Source organism: Hydra viridissima, unplaced genomic scaffold, assembly GCF_058129835.1.
Source record: "Hydra viridissima isolate aposymbiotic clone 2 unplaced genomic scaffold, HvirCarnegie_v1 scaffold_10, whole genome shotgun sequence".
In the NCBI taxonomy this organism is placed as follows: Eukaryota; Metazoa; Cnidaria; class Hydrozoa; order Anthoathecata; family Hydridae; genus Hydra; species Hydra viridissima.
Genome location: NW_028324309.1, coordinates 12364330 through 12386475, shown reverse-complemented (window position 1 = coordinate 12386475; position 22146 = coordinate 12364330). Strand labels below are relative to the sequence as shown.

Genomic DNA, 22146 nt, shown 5'->3' with positions numbered 1-22146 from the left:
TTTTTCTAACCCGAAGTTTTTATCAAAAAGAACAGCTAAAGTTATTTTTGTGAAAACACCCCAACAATAAATTACTAATACAAAAAAGAGTATATCGATACTCACACACGCCATGATAGAAGTTTTATCTCCAAAGTATGTTGTCACCAGCAAAAAAAAAATTGAATAAAAAAATATCGACGTGACATTAAAAATAATCCCACCATAAGTCTATTTTTCTTTCCCAATTTCAAAAAAAAACTAGCTAACTAAATCAGGTGCATAAAGCTACTCTGCTCCAACTTCTTTAGTAAAATTAACAAGAGCAACTTTTAGTTTCTCTATTTCTGCTGTCAGTTGTGCGATCTAAAAGCAAATAAATCGGAAATTATTCATCAACTGTCGGTAACTAAGACCTACAGATAGCACCAAAAAAGAATCCGGTAAAAAGTGCAATAACTTGCATACCTTTTCGGTATTTTGCTGCTGAATTTTCTCAGGAACCTAAGACAGTTGAACGAAATTTAACATTTTACGTCATTTTTCCCTCGCTCTCAAATGATCATTCAAAATAATCTTAGATCTAATTTCAAAAAATCATCTAAGGCTAATCCATAAGAATGATTTAAGATTAAACCCTAAGAAACTAAAACCACTCGTGATCTGAGAAACAATATACCTTGATCGCATAGTCATCAACTTGTATACTTTCGATTAGTTTTTTAAGTTGTTGTTCGGTTTTCTCTTGTTTACTTTTCATTTTTTCAACTTCTTTTTTAAAATCAAGGATACCCTGAACATAAAACTACATGTTAAAATAAAGGATACCCCTAACATAAAACTACATGTTAAAATCAAGGATACCCTGAACATAAAACTACATGTTAAAATCAAGGATACCCTGAACATAAAACTACATGTTAAAATCAAGGATACCCTGAACATAAAACTACATGTTAAAGTAACAAATAAAAAAAAGCCCAAATATATATTTTTAAAAAAAATTATTTTTAAAGAAGTTTTAAGTTTTCAAATATTTATTATCAAATGTTTACTATTAAATACTCAAGCAACAAAACAAAAAGAAAGAAAAATCCGGAAAGAAAAACCTTTAAAAGCAACTGCACTTCACAACGATCTCCGATCAACTGCACTGCACAGCCTCCTGGGGACTCTTCATCGTTATTTAAAATATGAACTCTAAAAGTTTACAGAGCTTATATTACCCAGACTGATTTTTAAAACAATATAACCATTCAACCACATTGATAACTACGCAACAATTATGACAAAAAATTGTAATGGTTCACTATAAGATTTCAAAACTCTTCTCTATTTCTTTTGTTCTTTTTAAAACTTTAAGAAAAAAAAATTAAAAAACAAAAACAAAAAACATTTGTTATTTAATAATTATATGGAACTCACTCGTTTGAGTTCGATAGAATTGCAATGACGCCCTTGAGTTTTGAAAGCACAACATTGGTTTCTTCGTGGTACGGTTTAAGATACACTAAGATAAGAGTCATTATTGAAATCGAAACATATCCTTTAGAAGTTAAATATACTTTAATTGCAATTATCTAGAACGAAAGGTAGGAAATAGTTTAATAAAAAATTTTATTGGTTACCAATTGGCTTTGCTTTAGTATTTACATACTCTTCTTTCATTGATCTAATTGTCTTCACGACTTCCATCATCCTATCAACTTCATTCTCGATCTCAATATCTGTCCAAGGTAACTAAAAACAAAGATCTTAAATTAAAAAGCATTTTTGAATTTTGAAACGTTTACCTTTGAACTAAAACATTTACCTCTGTTGGGTACGGTGCGACACAAACAGACTCTGGAGAACCTTTCTGATGAGGTAGCCTTTGGTACAATTCCTCAGTAAGATACGGCATAAACGGACTTAACAAACGCAAACCATTATCTAAGCACTTATATCTAACAGTCGGTTAAAAAATAAATTAACAACCTAAATTGATTTTCACACTACATATATGTACTACGTCACGTTTACACCAGAGAAAACCATTAAAACAAAAACAAAAAAAAATAATGATAAGAAAAAAACTAATTTTTTATTAAAAAAAGAATAAGCGCATAGTAAAGACAAAAGCGCATAAAGCGTGTTAAGTTTGAAAGTTTTTTAAATTGGAAAAAAAACAAACTTTTATCAAAAGGATACAACACATTTTGAGCACAAACTTTCTGAGCTTCATCATTGCCATAAAAAATAGGTTTCAATGTTTCCTACAAATAAAAAATAAGTTTTAAAGTTTTTATCAACAGAAAAAAACGGCTTTGAAATTTTCATTTTAACCCCTTTTTGCATAACTTTTTTATATTGAACTAAACTAATGATTTTAAAAGCATTCAATGGCCTAACATCAAAAAAAAAAAACAAAAAAAAAAAAACAAACTATTTTAAGGTAAATAAATTGCAAAATATTTATTTGTATCATATATGATACATCATGCAGTAGTGGAACTTTATGAAGAAATTATAGACTAATGTTTGTTGTTAAACAGAGTGTTTATCTTGGAATATGAGCTTGATAGTTATATACACTCAATAAAGATATCATTAAAAATAAAAAGTTTAATGATGGAAATCTTTAAAACACTTGCGGTCCTTATTTATACACATCACAGTTTCACACTTTTCACAAAATGAATATGTCAAGGCGGAACACTTGTCATATTTGCAACGAGCCCGCTTTTCATTCAATATGGGCCAAAGTCCAACTTGATCAAACCGAATCGCTTCATGGGGAATGTCAATTTTTGGACCGACACGAGGCGTGATGTCAGCAAGTGATGGACAACCGGCTTTTCGTTTAAGTGACACATTGTACATTAACAACAAATCTGCTACCGCCAATTTGAATCTGACAAGTGGAGTTAACGAATTACGCTTCTGCCACAGAATCCAGGCATTGATTACGGACACATCAAGCAAGTGGAAAAAAATCCAATGATACCACTTTTTCGACCGAATCTTGTTCCTGTAATAGCCAAGTAGAGAATCAAGCAAGTCAACTCCGCCCATGTGCTTGTTGGAGATAGTGACAATTCCCGGACAGGAAATGTTGATATGGCACGTATCTTTTTTTGAAAATCTTTTAACTTCGATTGAAGGTTTACTTCCAATAAAATTGGACAGCAAGGTTACAACTTTGTTATCAAACCAGGAAACTATTGATACATCAACTTTGTCAACCGTCAACCTTGGTAACATGTTCGGTAAATGTCCCGCAACCCTTTTGCTTCATTTCCTTATATGACAAGACTGGGCAATTTCCAACACGGTTCCTACGTGCAGCTCCAACCATTTGAATTCCCCTCTTGAACATATAAACATTCAAACCAATGCTGTTGAACCAATTGTCAACATACAATTTATGATTAACGTCATCTGGCAAGATTCGGGCAAGACGCATGACAACGTTACTACTTACCCCAAGGTCTGGTTCATTCTCAAGACAAATGTTGTCACCTCCTCCACAGTAAACTTAAAATTATAGCTGAAGCCAGAGACACCACTCAGGACAAAAACTTTAAATCCCCATTTGTGCGGTTTTTTAGGGTTGTATTGTTTGATTGAATATCTCCCTTTGAACGGAACAATCTGCTCATCAACCCCCAAACTTTCTTCTATTGGAATACTGTTCAGCTGTTCATTTATTTTGTTTATAAGAGGGCGGATCTTGAAAAGTTTATCGTCTTTGTCAGCAGCGCTGTTGTCACAAAAATATAAAATTACAAATTTTTTTCCTTAGATGCATAATGTATCATTTCTGATACAGTTAAAAAAAAGTCATGGAGATATGACAGTTCATAAAAATAAGTTAACAAATACACAAGAGGACTACCAATATGTATAAGAAACTTTGGAAATTTTTTTGAGTTTATGATTAAAAGAAATCTTGCTCGACAAAACGATGTGCTAACAAGAATTAGTTGATTTGCTGCCGGATGCCATTTTGATAACACAAGGAATAAAAGTTAAAGTAAAAGTTGCAAAAACAACCTAAGTGCGGTGCCCACACTCACCTAAATATAGTAGGCTTAAAATAATCCCATTTCCTGTTAAAAATCTCAGCGTATTCATCCAGAAATGCACAATTTATAAACTGTATCATATATGATACAGTATGCAGAAAGGGGTTAATAAAAAAAAAAAAAAAAAAAAGCACTTTAACTTTAAAAGCAAAACAAAACTTTGAGTTTAATAAATAATGGTCACTGAAATCTTTTGGTCAAAACAAAGAGAAAAACACAAATTTTAATGCAACCATAGAGATTTCAAGCAACACTAGATAGAGATTTCAAACAACACCAGATAGAGATTTTAAAAAACGTCATTTTACCAGATAGAGATCACACAGATCGTAAAGCCAGAAGTTGTAAAGGGCAGTGGTGCATTTTGGGAAATCGTAAGTTTTGAACCCTTCATTTGATGTATTTGCAGCAGCAGCGAGTCGACTTAATATCCACTTATCCATTGCAGATTCACAACCATAAGGCTATCAAAAGTAATTAGGAGAAAAACTTTATAAATACTAAGACTAAAAATTGAATGACTAAAAATTGAATTAAGATTTAGTGGAATAATCTCATTGTACACACCTCTAATTGATTTTCTTTGGGAGAAAACTCAGGAGTGAAATTTTTCATAGCAAATTTAGTGGCATTCCACAATTTGTTACAGAAATGACGATAACCTTGAATACGCAACACATCTAAGTTGATATCTCGTCCTACAATCCAAACAAAGTTATAACTCTATCAGTTTTTCTCTATACTTCATGACAAATCATGTTCATATGCTAGTTTGGTACTCATGAAATCTATGAAGCATTGTTTTGCATGTGAAAAATGAAACTTGGGAATCAAAAAAAAAAAATACCTAAAATGTTTTAAAAGTAAAAATAATTGGAAAAAAATGTAACAAAATTCATATTCTTTTTTTTCTGGTTTTCACGGGCATTATCTAATCTTTTTTTGATAAAGTAACAAAGCTCTCTACAAACTTTAAAAGCATTTTTTTTAAAACAATACTTGATTTTACCAACTAATTTTAAAATTTTTTCAGCTTCCCTATTTCCATCATAGACTAGACCCTTTAAATAAACACAGAAATCTTGTGCAAGTTTTTGGATAATTTGCTTGATTGCATACTACTCATAAATTAGTTCCAAAAACATTAATAGTTTACTTTAAGAATTTATTTAATTATAAACTAATATTTAAAATGTTAGAGAAGCCAAAAATGAAAATGATATTTAACAAAATACTGTTGTTAATTTGAAAAATACTTGTATATATAAAAATAATAACAGCTCTCTGAAGCTCAGATCTTTTTAATTTAATGAAGTCAGTATTTTATTCCTCATTTAATTTTCAAGAAACTATGAGTGTAAGTACATAACTGAAATAATATGATAGTTTGAACTTTTTCCTTTTCTTAATATTGTCTTTGGATTGTTCTTGAAATATTATTTATGTTTCTGTTATCCTGATGCCTTTTCTTTATGAACTTTTTTCTGTGCTTAATCCGGCTTCATAACAATTGATTATGCTATTAGCAGTGTTTTTTTTTTTGTATTTTTCTTTTAAAAATGTTTGCACATAAACGATTTTTAACTAGAAAAATTTTCTTCACAAAATTTACACACATTTTTATTTTTGAACTTTTTCTTTTTCAGAAGACACTTTTATTTACTTAAAAAAAAAAAGGTACTTTTGATTTTTTTAAAATTTTTTATCAATATATTGTATAATTTATGTAAACAAAGATAGGTATTTTTTTATGCAAAATTTAAACAAAAAAAACGATTGTATTTTTCTTAAAAAAAAAAAGATCATAAAATCCCAAATGCTTTAAAAAGATCTATATTTTAACAAGACTATCAGCTATAAATCTACATTTATCCTGCATTTTATGGATTTATATGGGGCTAAGACTAAAATAGTTGACTTAAATGCTTAGAATAGATCAATATATCAGACATAAAAATAATTTGTCAACCTCTAATCTCTTGAGTAGCCATAGGAAATACATAGTTAAAAGGTTTATCACATGATCAATTGAGCATTTAAATAAACAACTCAAAAACCAAACCTTGTGCTGTATATGCACAGAGTGCAAATCGTAGTGCGTCAGTTCCACATTCAGGTATCCCATTGGGGAACATCTCTTTTTGGCCTTTCTTAGCTTTTTCAAGTTCCTTTGGATCCAGATTGTATTCATCTAGTCGAGATATCAAGTCCTGTAATGATATCCCTGTGATGACATCTAAAGGGTCGATGATGTTTCCTAATGATTTGCTCATCTTACGGCCATAGGCATCGCGTACCATAGCATGCAAATATACCTTAAATTTTAAGCTACCTGATAATAAAATCAGCACTAGTCATAACATGACAAACAAAAAAATTACAAAATTTTTGTAAGTTACAGTAAAAGCAACATATTTACTTCTTTAAATGGAAGTTCTCCAGTTAATTCTGTTCCAAACATAACCATACGTGCCACCCAGAAAAACAAGATATCATGACCTGTTTCCAATAAAGTTGTGGGATAGAAAGTTTTAAGATCAGCCGTCTAAAATAATACACAAAAGAGTATTTTTTCTGGTAATTTTTCAAACTGAGAAATATCCATTAAACTTGCTGTTAACTAAGATTATTACTAACTATATTTTGCATAACCATAAACATTAAAAAAATTAAAAATAGTTACTTGTTCTGGCCAACCAAATACAGAGAAAGGAAAAAGTGCAGATGAAAACCATGTATCTAGAACGTCCTCATCTTGTTGCAAACAGATCTTCTCCTTTGATACATTGAACCTTTGAACTGCTTTTTCAAGAGCTTCTTCCTCAGATCGCCCACTCACCCAGTATTCATTTGATTCGGCAGGACCAGAAGGTTCTCCTTCAATAGTGACAAAATATGCAGGTATTCGATGACCCCACCATAATTGCCGAGAAATACACCAATCTCTATAAAAATATTAAAACCAAATTGAAGTCTTGAAAGTTTATGTGTAAACTTTTGTTGTATTTTTATATTTTTTCTCATGTATAATTTGCCAGAAAATATTTAAACACATTATTAAAAAAACAATAATCAAACACAACAAGTAAAGCCCTTAAACTATTGAAATGAAATCATTTTTTACATTAATTCTTCTTTTAAATTTTTTAGAAAAAGACATTTGTTTTAAACAGAACGACAAAAAACTTCACTTATAAAATTGTTTGTTCCAATTTTGTGTGTTTAAGAGCTGAATTCATCAAAAACCTAAGTTTTTAAGAAGCTCTAGTTTTTTGTATTTTGAAGTTTATATATTACCCTTTAATACTTCTTACATCAAAGTGGATACAATACTCTAGCTCTGTTTTTTTATGGGCTTGACCAAGTAAAATCATCATAAGTGTGACAGTCTCAAAGGGAAAATGTGAATTTACATGCAGCAAACATAGTTAATGAGCAATTAGTTGCAATTACATAAAGAGGTTCAATTAACTTTTCTTTACATAGTGAATAAAATAACTATAAGTTTTTTTGTAGTATTTTTTTATTACTATTTCTGATTTTTTAATAATTTTATTTAAATTTTCATGTTATTAATGAATCATGTACCAACATATAGTATAAGAGTAAACTTTTTTTTTTTTTTTTCACTAAGGGATTCATTTTATTTAAAAAACTAGTGCCAAAATGGCAAAACCAGTCACATACTTGTAATTTGTGTGAAAAAATCATAACATGACATTAACATAATTGAAAGAAACTGTGTTGACCAGTGTTCCACATAAATATACCATAGATATAGCAATTCTGTTAAATTAAGTGAAATAGACTAAATAATCATGTTTAAAAAATATATATACCTGCAGTTTTCCATCCATTGGTACCATGTTTTTTCATGCATCTGAGGGATAATTTTTAAATCACCATTCCTTACAGCCTAACAAAAAAGAAGTTCTTGAATGACTCAATTCTCTAGACCTTAACCCAATTAAATACCTCAAATCAAAAAGTTTGAGACAAAAAACAAAACTAAATGACCTAAAGCCATCAAAAGAAAAAGGAATAATATCCAAACCAAACCAAAAAAAGTGATTTTTTAATAACTTCAGCACCACTTTAACTACAAGCTGTTTTAGAAATAAAAGTCAATCAAACAAAAATAGCTAAATATTCCATAAACACTTTTGATAGTTAATAATAAACTGAGCACAAAATATTCAAAAGTCATGGCTTTTCAAACATTAATTTTACATTATATTTGCTTGCTAATTTTAAATGATCACAGCAAATATTAAAAAATACCTGAACTGCCTTTCCAGCCATTTCTTTGCAATCTACATACCATTGAGGTTTTAAAAGTGGTTCAACAATATCCTTTGACCGACTAAATATTCATCATTTCAATAAAGTAACAGCAAAAATATATCTTTATTTAATTACAATTAATCGGCAATCAATGATTGGTAACATTAAACTAATAAAAAAAAAAAATAAACAGAAAAACATTTAATGAACTGAAAACTCTTTACCTGCACATTGGGATAACCATTGCATTATCTTCAGTTTTTAAATACATGTTGATTGATTTTAGTGCATTTAAAACTTCATATCTTGCGACAAATCTTTTCATTTTCTAAATGAATAATGTACTGACTATAATTTCTAAGTAAAAAGAACACAAAAAAAAAAAAAAAACACCAACTCAGATTGTAGTTAAAACTAAAGAAAAACAACACCATTGTCGTAAATTAAAATCTCTGCTCAAAGTTTATAAAAAGAAAAAACTGTTTTAACATGTGGTTTATAAGATCCTTAAGCTACTTTTTCCACTTTCTTTTCTCTACCATTTAGACATTTCTTGGGAGCTTTCAAAAAATTTCCCAAGAGTTACAACTCTTTTTTCCCTTTTCTATTCTAGTACATTAAGTCACGTCGGAATAGATCACATATAGTTGCAAATTCCCAGCCAGAGAATTTTCCAAGGATTACAAAATTTGATGGAGAGTTTACTTTAACATATTCACTAAATTGACAGATAAAGATTTTAAAAATTATTCATTCAGATTTTTTTGGTTGACTCAAAGGAACTTTCAGTTATTTGCTTTTCATTTAAATTTTCTCCATTTTCAAGAAATGAAAAAAAAAAAACCTTCACTTTGAAATCCTGGACACAATTTTGAGTTTTAGCACATATTTTAAAATTCTAATCATGAACTTATTTTTAAATTGAGGTATGCCACCTCCATCAGCTAAAAATATTTCAACAAAATATTCCAACAAAATATTCCAAACAAATGTTTTACGCTTCATGAGCTGTAAGAGTTCTAAAACTAACAACTGTGTATTGTAGATTAACCATTAAGAAAAAAACTCACAATAAATGATTTGTACTCATTCTTAAAATCATCGACATCTTTAATAAGACCAGATTCATCAATAATTGTTATAAATGGAAGGTTATGTCTTTTGCCAATCTCGTAGTCATTATGATCATGAGCAGGAGTTACTTTTACAGCACCTGTAGGAAATTTTAAAAAATTACAATTAAATATATTTCATAAGATCAACAATGAGTCTTTTAAAATAAAAGTATGACTTGGAATAAAAGTTCAAAACTTTGCCTTAAACTATACTATTGAACAATAAATTATACTATTGAACAATAGATTATACTATTGAACAATAAAGCATTGACAAATAAAGCAATGAGCAAAAAATTTCTGAGTTTTATAATTTAATTTTATAGTTTTATAATTACAACAGTTCTTTTTATAATTGTTAAGACTTAAGTATTTTAACATTTAATATTTGTTATATACTATATTTATTGTCAATACTATTATTAAACGAAATGAATATAGTGAGTGCATTCCAACGCCTACAATAACAGAAAATCAGCATGGCTTTACCCATTCTTATACCATAACCAGAGTGGTGCTATCTACATTGTTATATTAAAGAAAATGTGATTAAAGAAAAGGAGACATAATTCTATGTTTAGGTAGGAAAAGCATTTTTGAATCTATGAGAAAATTTCATAAGCCTTGATGTTTAAAGAAAGTGGATTACTACTCCTTTATGAATGAAAACTCTGTAATTCATAGAAGCTTTATCCAGCAGGACAGTGAGCTGTGTCTGTTGTGAGTGTGTCTTTAAGTCCAAATCCTATTAACTATGTTCTTTGTTAATTATGTTACTTCACTGTTTTACTTCATTTTAGCTAATTTATTTGTTCATTATATTAGTGATGTTAATTATTGTGTTAATATTGTTAAGCTGCAGATTTTCCATATTTAACAAAAGATGACAGCTATTTCATTAAGATGCAATCATTCAAAAAAATATTCATTGCCAGGAGCAACTGGTAATAACTGGATTAAAATACTGTTTAGCGCTCCTAACATAACTTATAGGGAAATATTAAAGGAATTTCAAAATGTATTAATCAAGATTTTATTCATTTTAGCTCTGAATTAAAGTTTGCTTATCTACAAGTAAATTTATGAATACTTTCATTAGTTTATCATTATTTTATGCTCGATCTAACTTTCTGTTTTCCCCTGATTACTTCATAATCTGTCTGTATTTTAAAATAATCTTGATTAATTTTGATTCAAATGAGTAGCAAATTAAGTATGTGTCATCTATTTTTACATAAAATTTGAGGTTACTAATTTTCAGGGTTGCCACCGTTATTAAAGAACGAAATTCCCTGATTTTCCCTGATTTTTTCGCTAAAATTTTGCTTTTTTCTCCCTGATTTTCCCTGATTTTTTGCTAAAATTTTGCTTTTTTCTCCCTGATTTTTCGCTAAAATTTTGCTTATCTCCCCCTGATATTTCCAGCATTCAAACACCCAAACTTAATTTCCAAACCAAACTTCTCCATTTTATCTCTAAAAAAACAGATACCATAATCCCCCAATAAGTAATGAACCAATCAATTTGTTTGAAAACTAAAACGAATAATCAAATACTTCAATCAACACATGAAATTGCTCTTTGAAAAAAATATAAAAACTACAGTAGAATCCCATCAACTTGAACTCTGAAGGTGTATATTTTATATTTTTGAAACGTTGAATTTTTAAAAATGTTTGACTTATCAGGATTTTGTGACCTATCTTATTGCCCTCCCACCAAGGGCTGAATCAGGGTATATTTAAAACGGATATGTTCGATGGGCATTGAAAATCTGTCAGACTTATCTAGGGTAACAATTAAGATTGGAAATGTTTTTAATAACGAACAATGTATTAAAAAATCAAGAGTAAATACAACAAGTTATAATAATTAAAAAAACTAACAAAAACGAAATGAGTAAGCTAAAAAAGTAATATTGGTAAATACTGAAATGTTTGAAATAAAGATCAACCAATTTTATGTTAGAAAAACACAATTATTTAATATTGACTTCTTTTTTTTTCTTATGCAGTATAACTAATGCCTCTTCAAGCATCTTTATTTCTTTTTCGTGTTCCTCACTTTTTCGCTTACGATCATTGCCTTTTGTAAGAAGAAGCTTCATTTGAGACATATCCTGCTGTCTGCCAGCTTCCTTGGTGAATGTAATAAATTCCTCATTGTATGTTTTATTAACTTCGTTCAACACTTTGTGCTTTTCCTTAAGTTCCAATATTTCCTGATTTAAAAGCATTATCACGCTATTTTCTTTTTCTTTTGCTTGGAGTTTTCTATTTTCCTCCAAATAATTTTTATATTGTAACGAGGCATTACGAACAGCCTTTATCATTTCATTGTTTATTTCTATTTCGTGAGCCTTCAATTTGTTTGACACCATAAAATCTTTGATAGTGCGACGAGATATAAGTGACTTTTCTTTCATGTTTTCACTGAGCATATTACTGTTAATGCTGAAACCTCTCTCAATTGATGCTTGCCCATGACATAAAGTAAAAATAAATATCAAAACTTTTGACAAAACCTTGTAATCTACACCAACTTTAATGGTTTCAAAATAAAACTTGTCTAAACGATTTCCGGCGTGAAAATTTTTAAATGCTGGTAAAAGAGTAGATGAACTTTCCTCTAACAACTTTGAAAATTGTATGAAAGCTTGATCACATTCATTTGAAGTAATATGTGAGCAAGAAAGAATTAGATGTGTACAGATTTCATCTGATGAAGAAGATCAGCTTTTTGTTTAGAAAGAATTGACGCTGGACTGATGCAACCAGTTGCTTCCAGAAAAGAAAATCGATTCAAACTTCTTTCAAATATTTTTTCCAAGATTCTAATGATAATGAGACGACAATCTTTCATGAATCTGTTGATGACATCCTCAGATAACGCATCCTTTCTCCTCAATTCCATAATGTCTTTTTCTGCAGCAAATCCAATTGTCATTAATTTTAATGGTAGAAAGTTTTCCTGTTTAGTGAAATCAAATTTTTGAAGTTGCCTGCCATTGACGATGCTGCTAAGGATATCTTGTTTTATAATTAAACCCATTAAACTTTTAACAGTTGAGAACAAATCTTCGAAAAGAAAGGGAATCATTGGGGCATCAGTTTGATATCTCAGTAAGATTTTCTGTAAAAAACTTGCAATGTAACCAAAAAACTTCAATTTAGTCGAAGTTAACTCATCTTTTGTTCCCCCTAACACTGTGTCATAGCTCTTGCATTTTGGTTGCATACTTTTAGGAAGAGTCTCCCAATACTTGGTTATTTTTTTAACATTCTCCCAAATTAAACAAAGTCTATCTGCAACTTTTTGGTCTTCAACCCAGCGTGTTGAACAAAATGCATAAGGAAAACTCTCACATTCAGTAACAGTTACATAATCAGCTCTTCTAGCTGGAGAATCATGAAAAAGGTTGTATGATGCTTTCATTAACTTCCCTATATTCCATTCAGCAGATTGAAAACCTGATTTGAGAGCCCCATGTATTACATGAAGGTTACAACTCCCAATGTTAAGAAGTTTAGGGAGCTCTTGTTGATCGCGCTGCGTTTCAAGAAGATTAAGAAGAGACCAGTTCACATTTGGACCATCCATGCTTAGTTGAGTCAGACTTATGCTATTAATTGTTGACAAAGACCTAGTAATACTTTCAAGTAAATTTTTTGCTGTAGGGTGACCTAAAAATTTAGAGTCAAAGTATCTGGATTCAACATGATTTAGATCGCTCCTCCAAAACCAAATATTTAGATACAATTGACAATTTTGGAAAGAATCGTTCAGGCTTTCATCAAATGAAACAGTATAATAAGGAGATTTTTTTATATTTTCAGTTAGAAGTCTGTGAAAATAAGGTCCAAGACCAAAATTAATTATATAGCCAAGTTTTGTTCTACCCATTTCATAAGATTTAGCAGTATTGCTATCAGGGAACATTTTCTGATAAAGTAGCCCATTTTCATTACACGAATTCAATGAGAAATTATTCTGTACTGCATTTAAAACAGAATAGATTTCTGCACAACTTTTATCACATTGATCTACTGTAAGAATTGCTTGCTTTTTAGACATAGACAGTGCAAGCACTTTTTGCCATTCATGTGACTTATCACAGCTCTTCTACCCATATTTGACAAATTAAATTCAACTTGGCATATTTTGCACTTGGCTGACTTTTTATCACTGCCTATTACCAGCCATTTTTCAAACAAAGGATCACTCAACCATTCTTCTTTGAAATACGTTGTCATTTTAAATTTTAAAAATTTGTACTATTCTAAAAAAAAGACCAAATGTAAATGCAATGCGATTAATTTTCTTTAAAAATGTTAAACATTAACCCTGGCACGCTGGAAAAGGAAAATTTTTATTAGAAAACATTTCAAATCATTAAAGAAAAATTAAAAGTTCCCTGATTTTCCCTGATTTTTTCCAAAATCAACTATTTCCCCCTGATTTTCCCTGATTGTATCTAAATTTCCCTGAATTTCCCTGATTTCCCTGATTTCCCTGATTTGGTGGCAACCCTGATTTTATAATTTATAACCATACAATTTTGCTTATCTATAAGTAAATTTATGAATACTTTCATTAGTTGTATTTCCATTCTGAAATACAGTTAAAGCATAGAAAGAGTAATTATCAATATATCTTTCCACTATAAGGTGGTACAACAAGCCTGTAATATTTAAGACTTTTTTTCTATATTTGAATCTTTCCATCTGCCATTGTCAATCATTGCCAACTAAAACCTCATAAAATCCAAAAACATTTGTTTTAATTTATCACCAAACTTACCAACATTACAACTCAATAAAGACTTATGGTTGGGCTTTAGAAATTTAGAAGTGCTAAATAACTTAAAAATGCTGCAGTTTGATTTTAAATATTTTGTTCTCTCAATAAAGTTAAAATTTCCTAGGGATAGTTTGATTAATTTTAGAAAATATTTATCATAAATATTTATTCATCTAAAACTTTAAACTTTTTCTTTTCTGTTTTGATCAGGTTTTTGATTGATTAAAGGGTTTCAGCAATTTCAGGGATTCATCAATAGTTCTGATCATTTTGTAAATCAGAACATATTCTATTGATGAATCTTTGCAAATCAGATCATATTCTATTGATGAATCCCTGAAATTGCTGAAACCCTTTAATCAATATTCCATGATAAAGTATTTCATTAATTTACAACAGAAATCATATGTTAACAAGATTTCTTCTTAGTACTTAAAAGAGCCATTTCATTCTATTTAACACAAACCAGTTCCGAAAGCAGGGTCAACAGTATCATCAGCAACAATAAGTAACTTCCGATGGCAGAAAGGATGCAGGGCGTGTTTCCCAATCAAGTGCTTAAAAATATAAAAAGATTTTAAAGATAATTACACAATTTGAACAATCATAGCAATAATAAGATGACAATAAGAAATATCTTTATACTAAAATATTTTTTGCACACATTAATATTTATATTAATACCTTTTCATAAATGAAAACATGACTTCATTAATATAACAAATCTTAATTCAATGACATGGAAAAATGCAAAAAATTAGATTTTAAATTAAAAATGTTAAAAATTAGAAGAAAAAAAAAAAAGGAAAAAATAAATAGGTACCTTAAATCTTTCATCACTAGGATGCACTGCAATACCTGTATCACCTAACATTGTTTCAATACGAGTTGTTGCCACAGTAATTAGTTCATCTAAAAGAAAAACAGTTCAATACCACTCACAACAAAAACATCAAAACTAAACATGACAAACTTTTTAAACTTTTAGCACCCACAGTAGTCATATAGATAGCAGTGGTTTAACTTGCTATTTAAACTATATTGTAATGTCTTATTTAAAACAATTTATATTGATTTAGTAAGTTTGATTATTTACCTAAAAAGTTATAGAGGTTTAATGTTAAATAGCATGTATATTTGTTTTAAAATTGTTTTGTAATTTTCACTCAAAGATTTCAAAAGGTAGGCCGTAAAGGGTTAAACACAAGCTAAAATTAAACATAACATTTTTCAATAACCTGAGTCTTCAATTGTGTACATGAAGTAAACCAAAACACCAAACTCAATTTTTTGACCATAACCTGGGACATCTAATAATGTTCTTCCGCTTATTTCTTTTTTATCCACCTTCAAGTAAAATTAAGAAAACATAAAACTAGTAAGTAAAAGTCATAAACCTATAAAAAATTGCAAAATCAAGAAAAATGTACTTCATGGTTAAAAATGATTTATAGTTGATAAAAAATTAGTAAAAGTAGTAACTTTTAGCCCCCTCCCCCCTCATACATGATTTTTAGCCCCCACATCTATGATTTTGAGAAAGTTAACTTGAAAAGTTAATTACAAAAACCAATTCTAAGCTTAAATCAAAAATCAAAACTTTAGACAATTTAAAAAAATTTAACATAAATAAATTTTTATTAAAAGAATCAATACTTTACTTCAATATCAGATATTGCTGAATTCAGGGTACATGACCAATTCACTAATCGATTAGATCTATAAATTAATTTTTTATCATGCAACTGAACAAAAGCCTCTTTAACAGCAGTAGATAATTTGTCATCCATTGTAAAACTAGCTCGATCCCAGTCTACAGAAATACCCATTTTACGCATCTGATGGTATATTCTATCCCCTTTAGTATTTTTCCATTCCCAGACTTTTTCTATAAACTTTTCTCTTCCTAAATCATGTCTGCTTATATTTTGCTCTTTCTTTAACTTGCGTTCAACAACAACTTGTGTAGCAATACCAGCATGATCACAACCTGGCACCCATAACACTGTTCGGCCATTCATTCTATGCCTATTTTGAATTTCAATAACATATCAAAACAATCTGTTTTCAGTTCAAGGAGGGAGAAAAGAAAGCTTATAATAAAGTTAAATATAATTTTTGAGTCTAAAATTAAATTAAATGATGATTTTATAGTCCTGCCAATTCAGTGCACAAAATATCCATAGAGGACTATTAATAATGCTGTATCCAGAGGACTATTAATAAAAACAGCATTAATTATATTTTTAACATGATTAATACTTTTGTGATAGATATTAAGTATTTTATTCAAAAACATTAAGCGAAAATATCATACCATCTTGTAATACAATCTTCTATAGAATTAGTTAGTCCATGTCCTAGATGAAGATTACCAGTAACATTTGGTGGTGGAATCACAATAACAAACTTTCCTTTGTTATTTTCATCATGCACAGACAATCTCTATGGAAATATCAAATTAAATGATGTAGAAAATTTTATACAATATTAAAAAAATTAGACAGGTTATCATATTACAATAATATTTATATATAAATTCACTTATTATAACTCACCAAGACTTTATTACAACTAACACAGCTAATCCAAAACATTTGCTTGAGACTTATAATATTCACTTAGCAATGATGAAAGTAAAGTTTGGTATTTTTATTAGCAAGTTGATTTATGACTTTACCATCAAGTTAAATTCATGACTTATTTTTGAGTTAATTTATAACTATCTTTATTAGTTTAGATAATCAGGATCAAGGAGGTAAGAAATAAAACACAAAACATTTAAAAATATGTTGTTTTTTTTTATGAAAAAAAATGAGGAATTGATAATTTATTTAGCAACTTCTTTTTTTTATTTAAAAATTTGACATATGTTGGTAATTTTTAACTATACCCTATTGTTTTTCCATGTTAAAAAAAAAAATGACTGTTTTAATTTTCCACTTGGATAGAATACTTACTCCATACTCAGGCTTGAAAAAACCCTAAAAAAAAAGTGTAAGTTACTTATACATATAAACAACAATATTACAAATATATATGCATGTTATATTTTATATAATACAGACACTACACATTTGAATGGGTATTTACAACCACTCTTATTATTAGTGAAACTACCTCATATTGTTGAATAAAAAAAAAACATATTTTAAATATTTAAGCTGTATATCCTTTTAAATAACTAAATTTATTTACAAACTTTAATAAAAGAATGCAATAACCTTTTTCTCCCACCAATGGTACCAAGCACTTTCTACATAAGATGGACTGTATGCATCAGGAAATACAGCACTTGTATCTAAATACATTATTTACTCACACATGTCACTTGTTATGTGCATATCACTAATATTATTCTTATAGACTTACAGCTTAATTCATATCAATTAAAAGCTCAAAATCTCTAAATCTCATTTTGAGCTTTACAGAAATAAAATCAATTGAAACATTTACAAAAATATTTATAAAATAATTTATTAGGTGTATAACTTTGCTTCGGGTGTTTTTTTTCTCAAAATTTAAGGCTTTATTTTCAAAAATTAATAAGATATTTTTAGTTCAAGGTATTGTCCATTGCTGACCACTACTTTTTCCGATCTATCCATCAGCAAACAAATCTCATGTTGAAAAAACTTGTCATTCTTTGAGGCGATCCACAAATCAATTCAATTTTTCACTCCATTGTAAGAACCAATATGCTGATCAGCTAGGCTGTGCGCCATTCATTGGAAAAGGTGGTAATTAGATAGAGCAATTTAGGGAGAGTACGGTAGGTGTGATAGAACTTTCCATTTCAGCATTTCCAAGTATGTTTACACTAGCCACACAACATGGGGGCGAGCATAGTTATGCAGCAAAATCACTTTGTCATGCCTTTCCTTGTATTGCAGCCATTTTTCCTTCAGTGCCCATCTCAAACATATCAATTGAGTTTGATATCAATTGCCTATAATAGTTTCACTCAGTTTTAGCAGCTCATAGTACACAAAATCGAGATAGTCACACCAAATACAGACCATAATCTTGGTACCATGAATATTGGGTCTGGCTGTTGATGTGGAAGCATGACTGGGCAAGCCCATGATTTTCTGCGTTTAAAATTATCGTGACCCCATTTTTTGCCCCCAGCAACAACATGGTGCAGAAATCCCTTCTGTCATTGCCTTTAAAGCAGCTGTTCACAAGCAAACAAACGTTGTTCAACATCCCTCAGCTTCAACTTGCATAGCACCCAATTTCCTTGCTTCTGAACCATTCCCAGGGCTTTAAGGCGCTTGAAAATGGCTGACTGAGTCCTGTGCGATGATTCCACCAATTCTTTTTGGGTTTGGCATGAGTCTTCTTCAAGTAAAGTTGTCAACTCGTCATCTTCAAACACTTTTTCCCTTCCACTGCCATGCTACTTTTTGATTTTGAAATCACCATTCTTGAAGCTTTGAAACCATTCACGACACATTCTTTCACTAATAGCTACCTCACCATACATATCTGAGAGCATTTGATGAGCCTCAGTTGCATATTTCTTTGAATTGAATGTGTAAAGTAAAACTTCCCTCATATAACAAGAATTTGTCTCATAAACTGACACTTTAAAGCAATTAAAAATATGTGAAGCGTTTAAAAATCACATATGTTTGGAAGTGGTGCTTTAATTACAATAAAAGTCATTACATTTTATTTAAAGGAAAATGATATTACAAACTATGTACAATAAATTATTTAATTAAGGATAATGATTCTGCTTGATAAAGAAAATTTATATACAGGATTTCAGCCTTATAATGATGACATCATGAAGGAAACTGCAAATTATTTTTGCTTACCTTTTTTCTTACCAACTTCAGTTGAAATATCATAAGTAACTAACTTTTTTGCTTCTTTCTTAGGTTTTGATTTTTCCTGAATATACAAAGTTTAAAGAACTATATTTAACATATACTACTATATATAACTATATATACTTGTAGGTAAATGTTGATTTTGACTTTCACACACACAAGAAAATATTTTATATTAACTAAATCTATGGTAATGTAGAGCTACATTTTTACCAGATTCTATAATCTTGAAATCTAAAACATTGTAAAAAAGCAATTTTTTAAAAAAGATTTGGATCAGGAAACTGGAACAGTATTTTAAAATCTAGAAAAGTGTAACTGCTGCATGAAAAAGAAAATTTGAAAGACAGACTCCAGTTTTAGTTGTCAGTCAAAATATTATTAAGCTTGTAGTGGAACAGACCATACATGTTAGACTGTCCCTTATTTTTTTTATTTGAATTTTGTAAATACATATACAGCCAAAATTTTTAGTTTTATATAAAAATGTTTAAAAAAAACAGATGATTCTTATCATTTACATTGAGTTAAGCCATATTACAAAAATCATAAAGTAAAATTTGCAGCTAGTGAAGGCTCAAATTTTGGGAAAAAAATAAGAGCACTCATGATAAACTCCCTTTAAAGAAGTTAGGGCCCTTACTTCTGTAATGGCCCCAATTATTACCTAACACCACACTTATGGTAAAATATATAGTTTGCTACAAATTTAGCTTAAATTAAACAAATGAAAATAGATCATTGTCTTTATCAATACTGCTTTGCAACTACTATGATTAAGCCAGGATAATGTAAACCATAGTAATTGAATATCACTCAATCTTTGAAAAAAACTTAAAAAGAAAAAAGTGAATTGTGTAGAACATCAAAATTGCTAGTAAATCACTATTGTAAGTAAAAAATGGGAGACTGCAACTATTATGCAACCTGAATAGAATTCTTTTGACTACAAATAAAAATTGTATCAAAAGTTGACCTGGTTTATGACACCCTCAAGACAACCTCAGAAAGTGAATAACTATTTTGGTTTGTGATCTTGATTTAGTCCCCAGTACATGCTTTACTCCCTTTTTATGGTTTTCTCACTCATACTTGCACATATCAAATCTAAATTTTGGACCTCAACAGACCTAACTTGACCAGAGAAATGCTTATAAATATACTCTTAGCATACTGTTTGTTAAAAAATAGTTAAGAATATTGTAGACTTAAGTAGGTGATTATAATTGCTTTTCACATAATTTGGAAAAGAGTTTAATAAATAACTATAACTCTCAATAAAGCAGCACATAACAATTATTGGTTTTAGCAACACAGTTTGTGGGGTGTCTGTGTGTGTCTGTGATTGTGTGTGTATGTCTGTTTCAAATCCAATCAACATTCAAAAAGCATGTACCTCTACTTTAGGTTTAGGTTTTGATTCTTGTTTTTTTGCAAACTTCTCTAATTTTGCTAGTTTTTTGGCATCTTTTTTCAGTTGAGCGGCTGTTTTAACAGAATCTTCGTCTTTCTTTTCTTCCACTAATGCTGTTTTATTTTCATCCATTTGGCAATTGTGTCTAAAGATTACTAGAGATCGATGTTGAAGGTATCTTATCGAGTTAAGAAAAGAATTATCACAATTTTGACGGTATTTATTTACACAATTCAGTTGAGTTGAATTTTTTGCTAATGGGAAGAAGGGAAACGAAAATTTTTGGAAGAAGATATGACTAGTCTTAAGTAGACGAATCACCATTGACGTGTGTCTCTGAAAAGTTGTTTCGAAGTATATTGCACTTACCGTACCGCGTAAATGCGCAAACCCAATCTTGTTTGTTGGAAAAATAAAAAAGTTTAATTTTCTCTTAGAAAGAATTTACTGTTAGTGACAATGTTTTAAAAAAGTTAGACTTCTTGTTTTCATTCTTTAAAGATACAATTGAAAAAATGTTTTTTTTGGAAAGTCAGTTTATAAAAGAAATGTTATAAAAAAATTTTAATTTAGTTAATATCGATAATACCGGGAGATGGCAAAACAATTGAATAAGGTTGTCTATGTTTAACTGCCACCTTCAACTTGATTGACAGTAGGAATTGGCTCAACATATCATTCTCTAAGTAGCTTATGGTTTTTAAAAACCATAAAAAAGCCACACGCAAACTTCCTTCCATTTAAATATTAGCTTGAATCAAGGACTACTAAATGAAAAGACGCGCAAAGTCGATTTTCTGACTTCTCTTGCGGAGGCCATTAGATAATTATCTTTCAGCACTTATCTCGTTAAGTTGCATCATGACACAGTTGCATCAAAACATATTTTAATATAATTAACAATGCTTAAATAATTCTAAGCTATTATTTTTAAAACTATTTTTAAATTAATAACACAGTGAAACCTTGTATATGAAACTTTATAAAAAAGTAAAAACTCATTTAAAAAAACCACGATAGATTAATCTAATAAAACTTTCTCTCTGTAAAGAAATACACAATATATATTTAGCCAAGTGTGGCTTTTTAATTGATGCCAGATAGATGAATTCCATGAAGAATATTTACCAAACACCTGAAAAAATATTTTGATGATAAACCAAAATAATTGTGTCAATGATGAAATAGAGAATATTTATAAATCTTTTACAACCAATATAACCAATTCTGATTAGCTTCTGTATAAACAAACAAGGAATTGTTTGAAGAATTTTCAGTTTGAATTCTCCTTTACTAAGTAACCTCAGAAACTTTGGTGCTCGGCTGAAACTGACTCAACAAAACGTATTCGCTTTGAGTGAATACGTTTTGTTAATACCATCAGGACCGTTTCAGGCCTGAACCGCGGGAGATGAATCAAAGTAATCCCTTTCATTCTAAAACATGATTCGGGGCTCCGAGCACAGCCACTCTTGAATGGAACTTTTTATAGCAAAAAAAAAAAACTTTGCATCATTAGGTTGTTTTTTCTCTTTTGGTTATTAATTTCCGTTAAAAATCTGCGAAATTAAAAATGTGGGTTCGAAATAAACCTATTTGCCAATTGCCAACAGAAGTTATAACTTTTATGCAAAACATCATTCAAT

The 22146-nt window shown here is 29.6% G+C and overlaps 1 protein-coding gene and 1 pseudogene across 1 annotated transcript; both read right to left on the bottom strand.

The window, feature by feature from the left end:
• On the bottom strand, nucleotides 1-20891 carry LOC145181195 (valine--tRNA ligase-like). The gene is made up of 26 exons (XM_090101291.1): nucleotides 20483-20891; nucleotides 19072-19147; nucleotides 17470-17546; nucleotides 17206-17229; nucleotides 16563-16690; nucleotides 15907-16273; nucleotides 15484-15592; nucleotides 15069-15157; nucleotides 14712-14802; nucleotides 9401-9543; nucleotides 8555-8658; nucleotides 8328-8409; nucleotides 7886-7962; nucleotides 6730-6991; nucleotides 6466-6591; nucleotides 6109-6361; nucleotides 4614-4744; nucleotides 4355-4510; nucleotides 2170-2234; nucleotides 1793-1925; nucleotides 1608-1719; nucleotides 1405-1489; nucleotides 1089-1179; nucleotides 659-772; nucleotides 448-483; nucleotides 1-345 (listed from the first exon to the last, which is right to left on the bottom strand). Exons 1-26 carry the CDS (start codon nucleotides 20822-20824, stop codon nucleotides 268-270), a joined length of 3351 nt encoding a protein of 1116 aa, XP_089957417.1. The 5' UTR covers nucleotides 20825-20891; the 3' UTR covers nucleotides 1-267.
• On the bottom strand, nucleotides 11304-13611 carry LOC149883155 (uncharacterized; annotated as a pseudogene).
• Nucleotides 20892-22146: the final 1255 nt, after the last annotated feature.

Coding starts and splice junctions, on each gene's coding strand:
- LOC145181195 (XM_090101291.1), bottom strand. CDS start 20,824: ATGGTGATTCGTCTACTTAAGACTAGTCATATCTTCTTCCAAAAATTT. Junction 6,362..6,465: donor GAGAACTTCCATTTAAAGAA/GTAAATATGTTG, acceptor TTAAAATTTAAG/GTATATTTGCATGCTATGGT. Junction 1,490..1,607: donor TACTAAAGCAAAGCCAATTG/GTAACCAATAAA, acceptor CTCTTATCTTAG/TGTATCTTAAACCGTACCAC.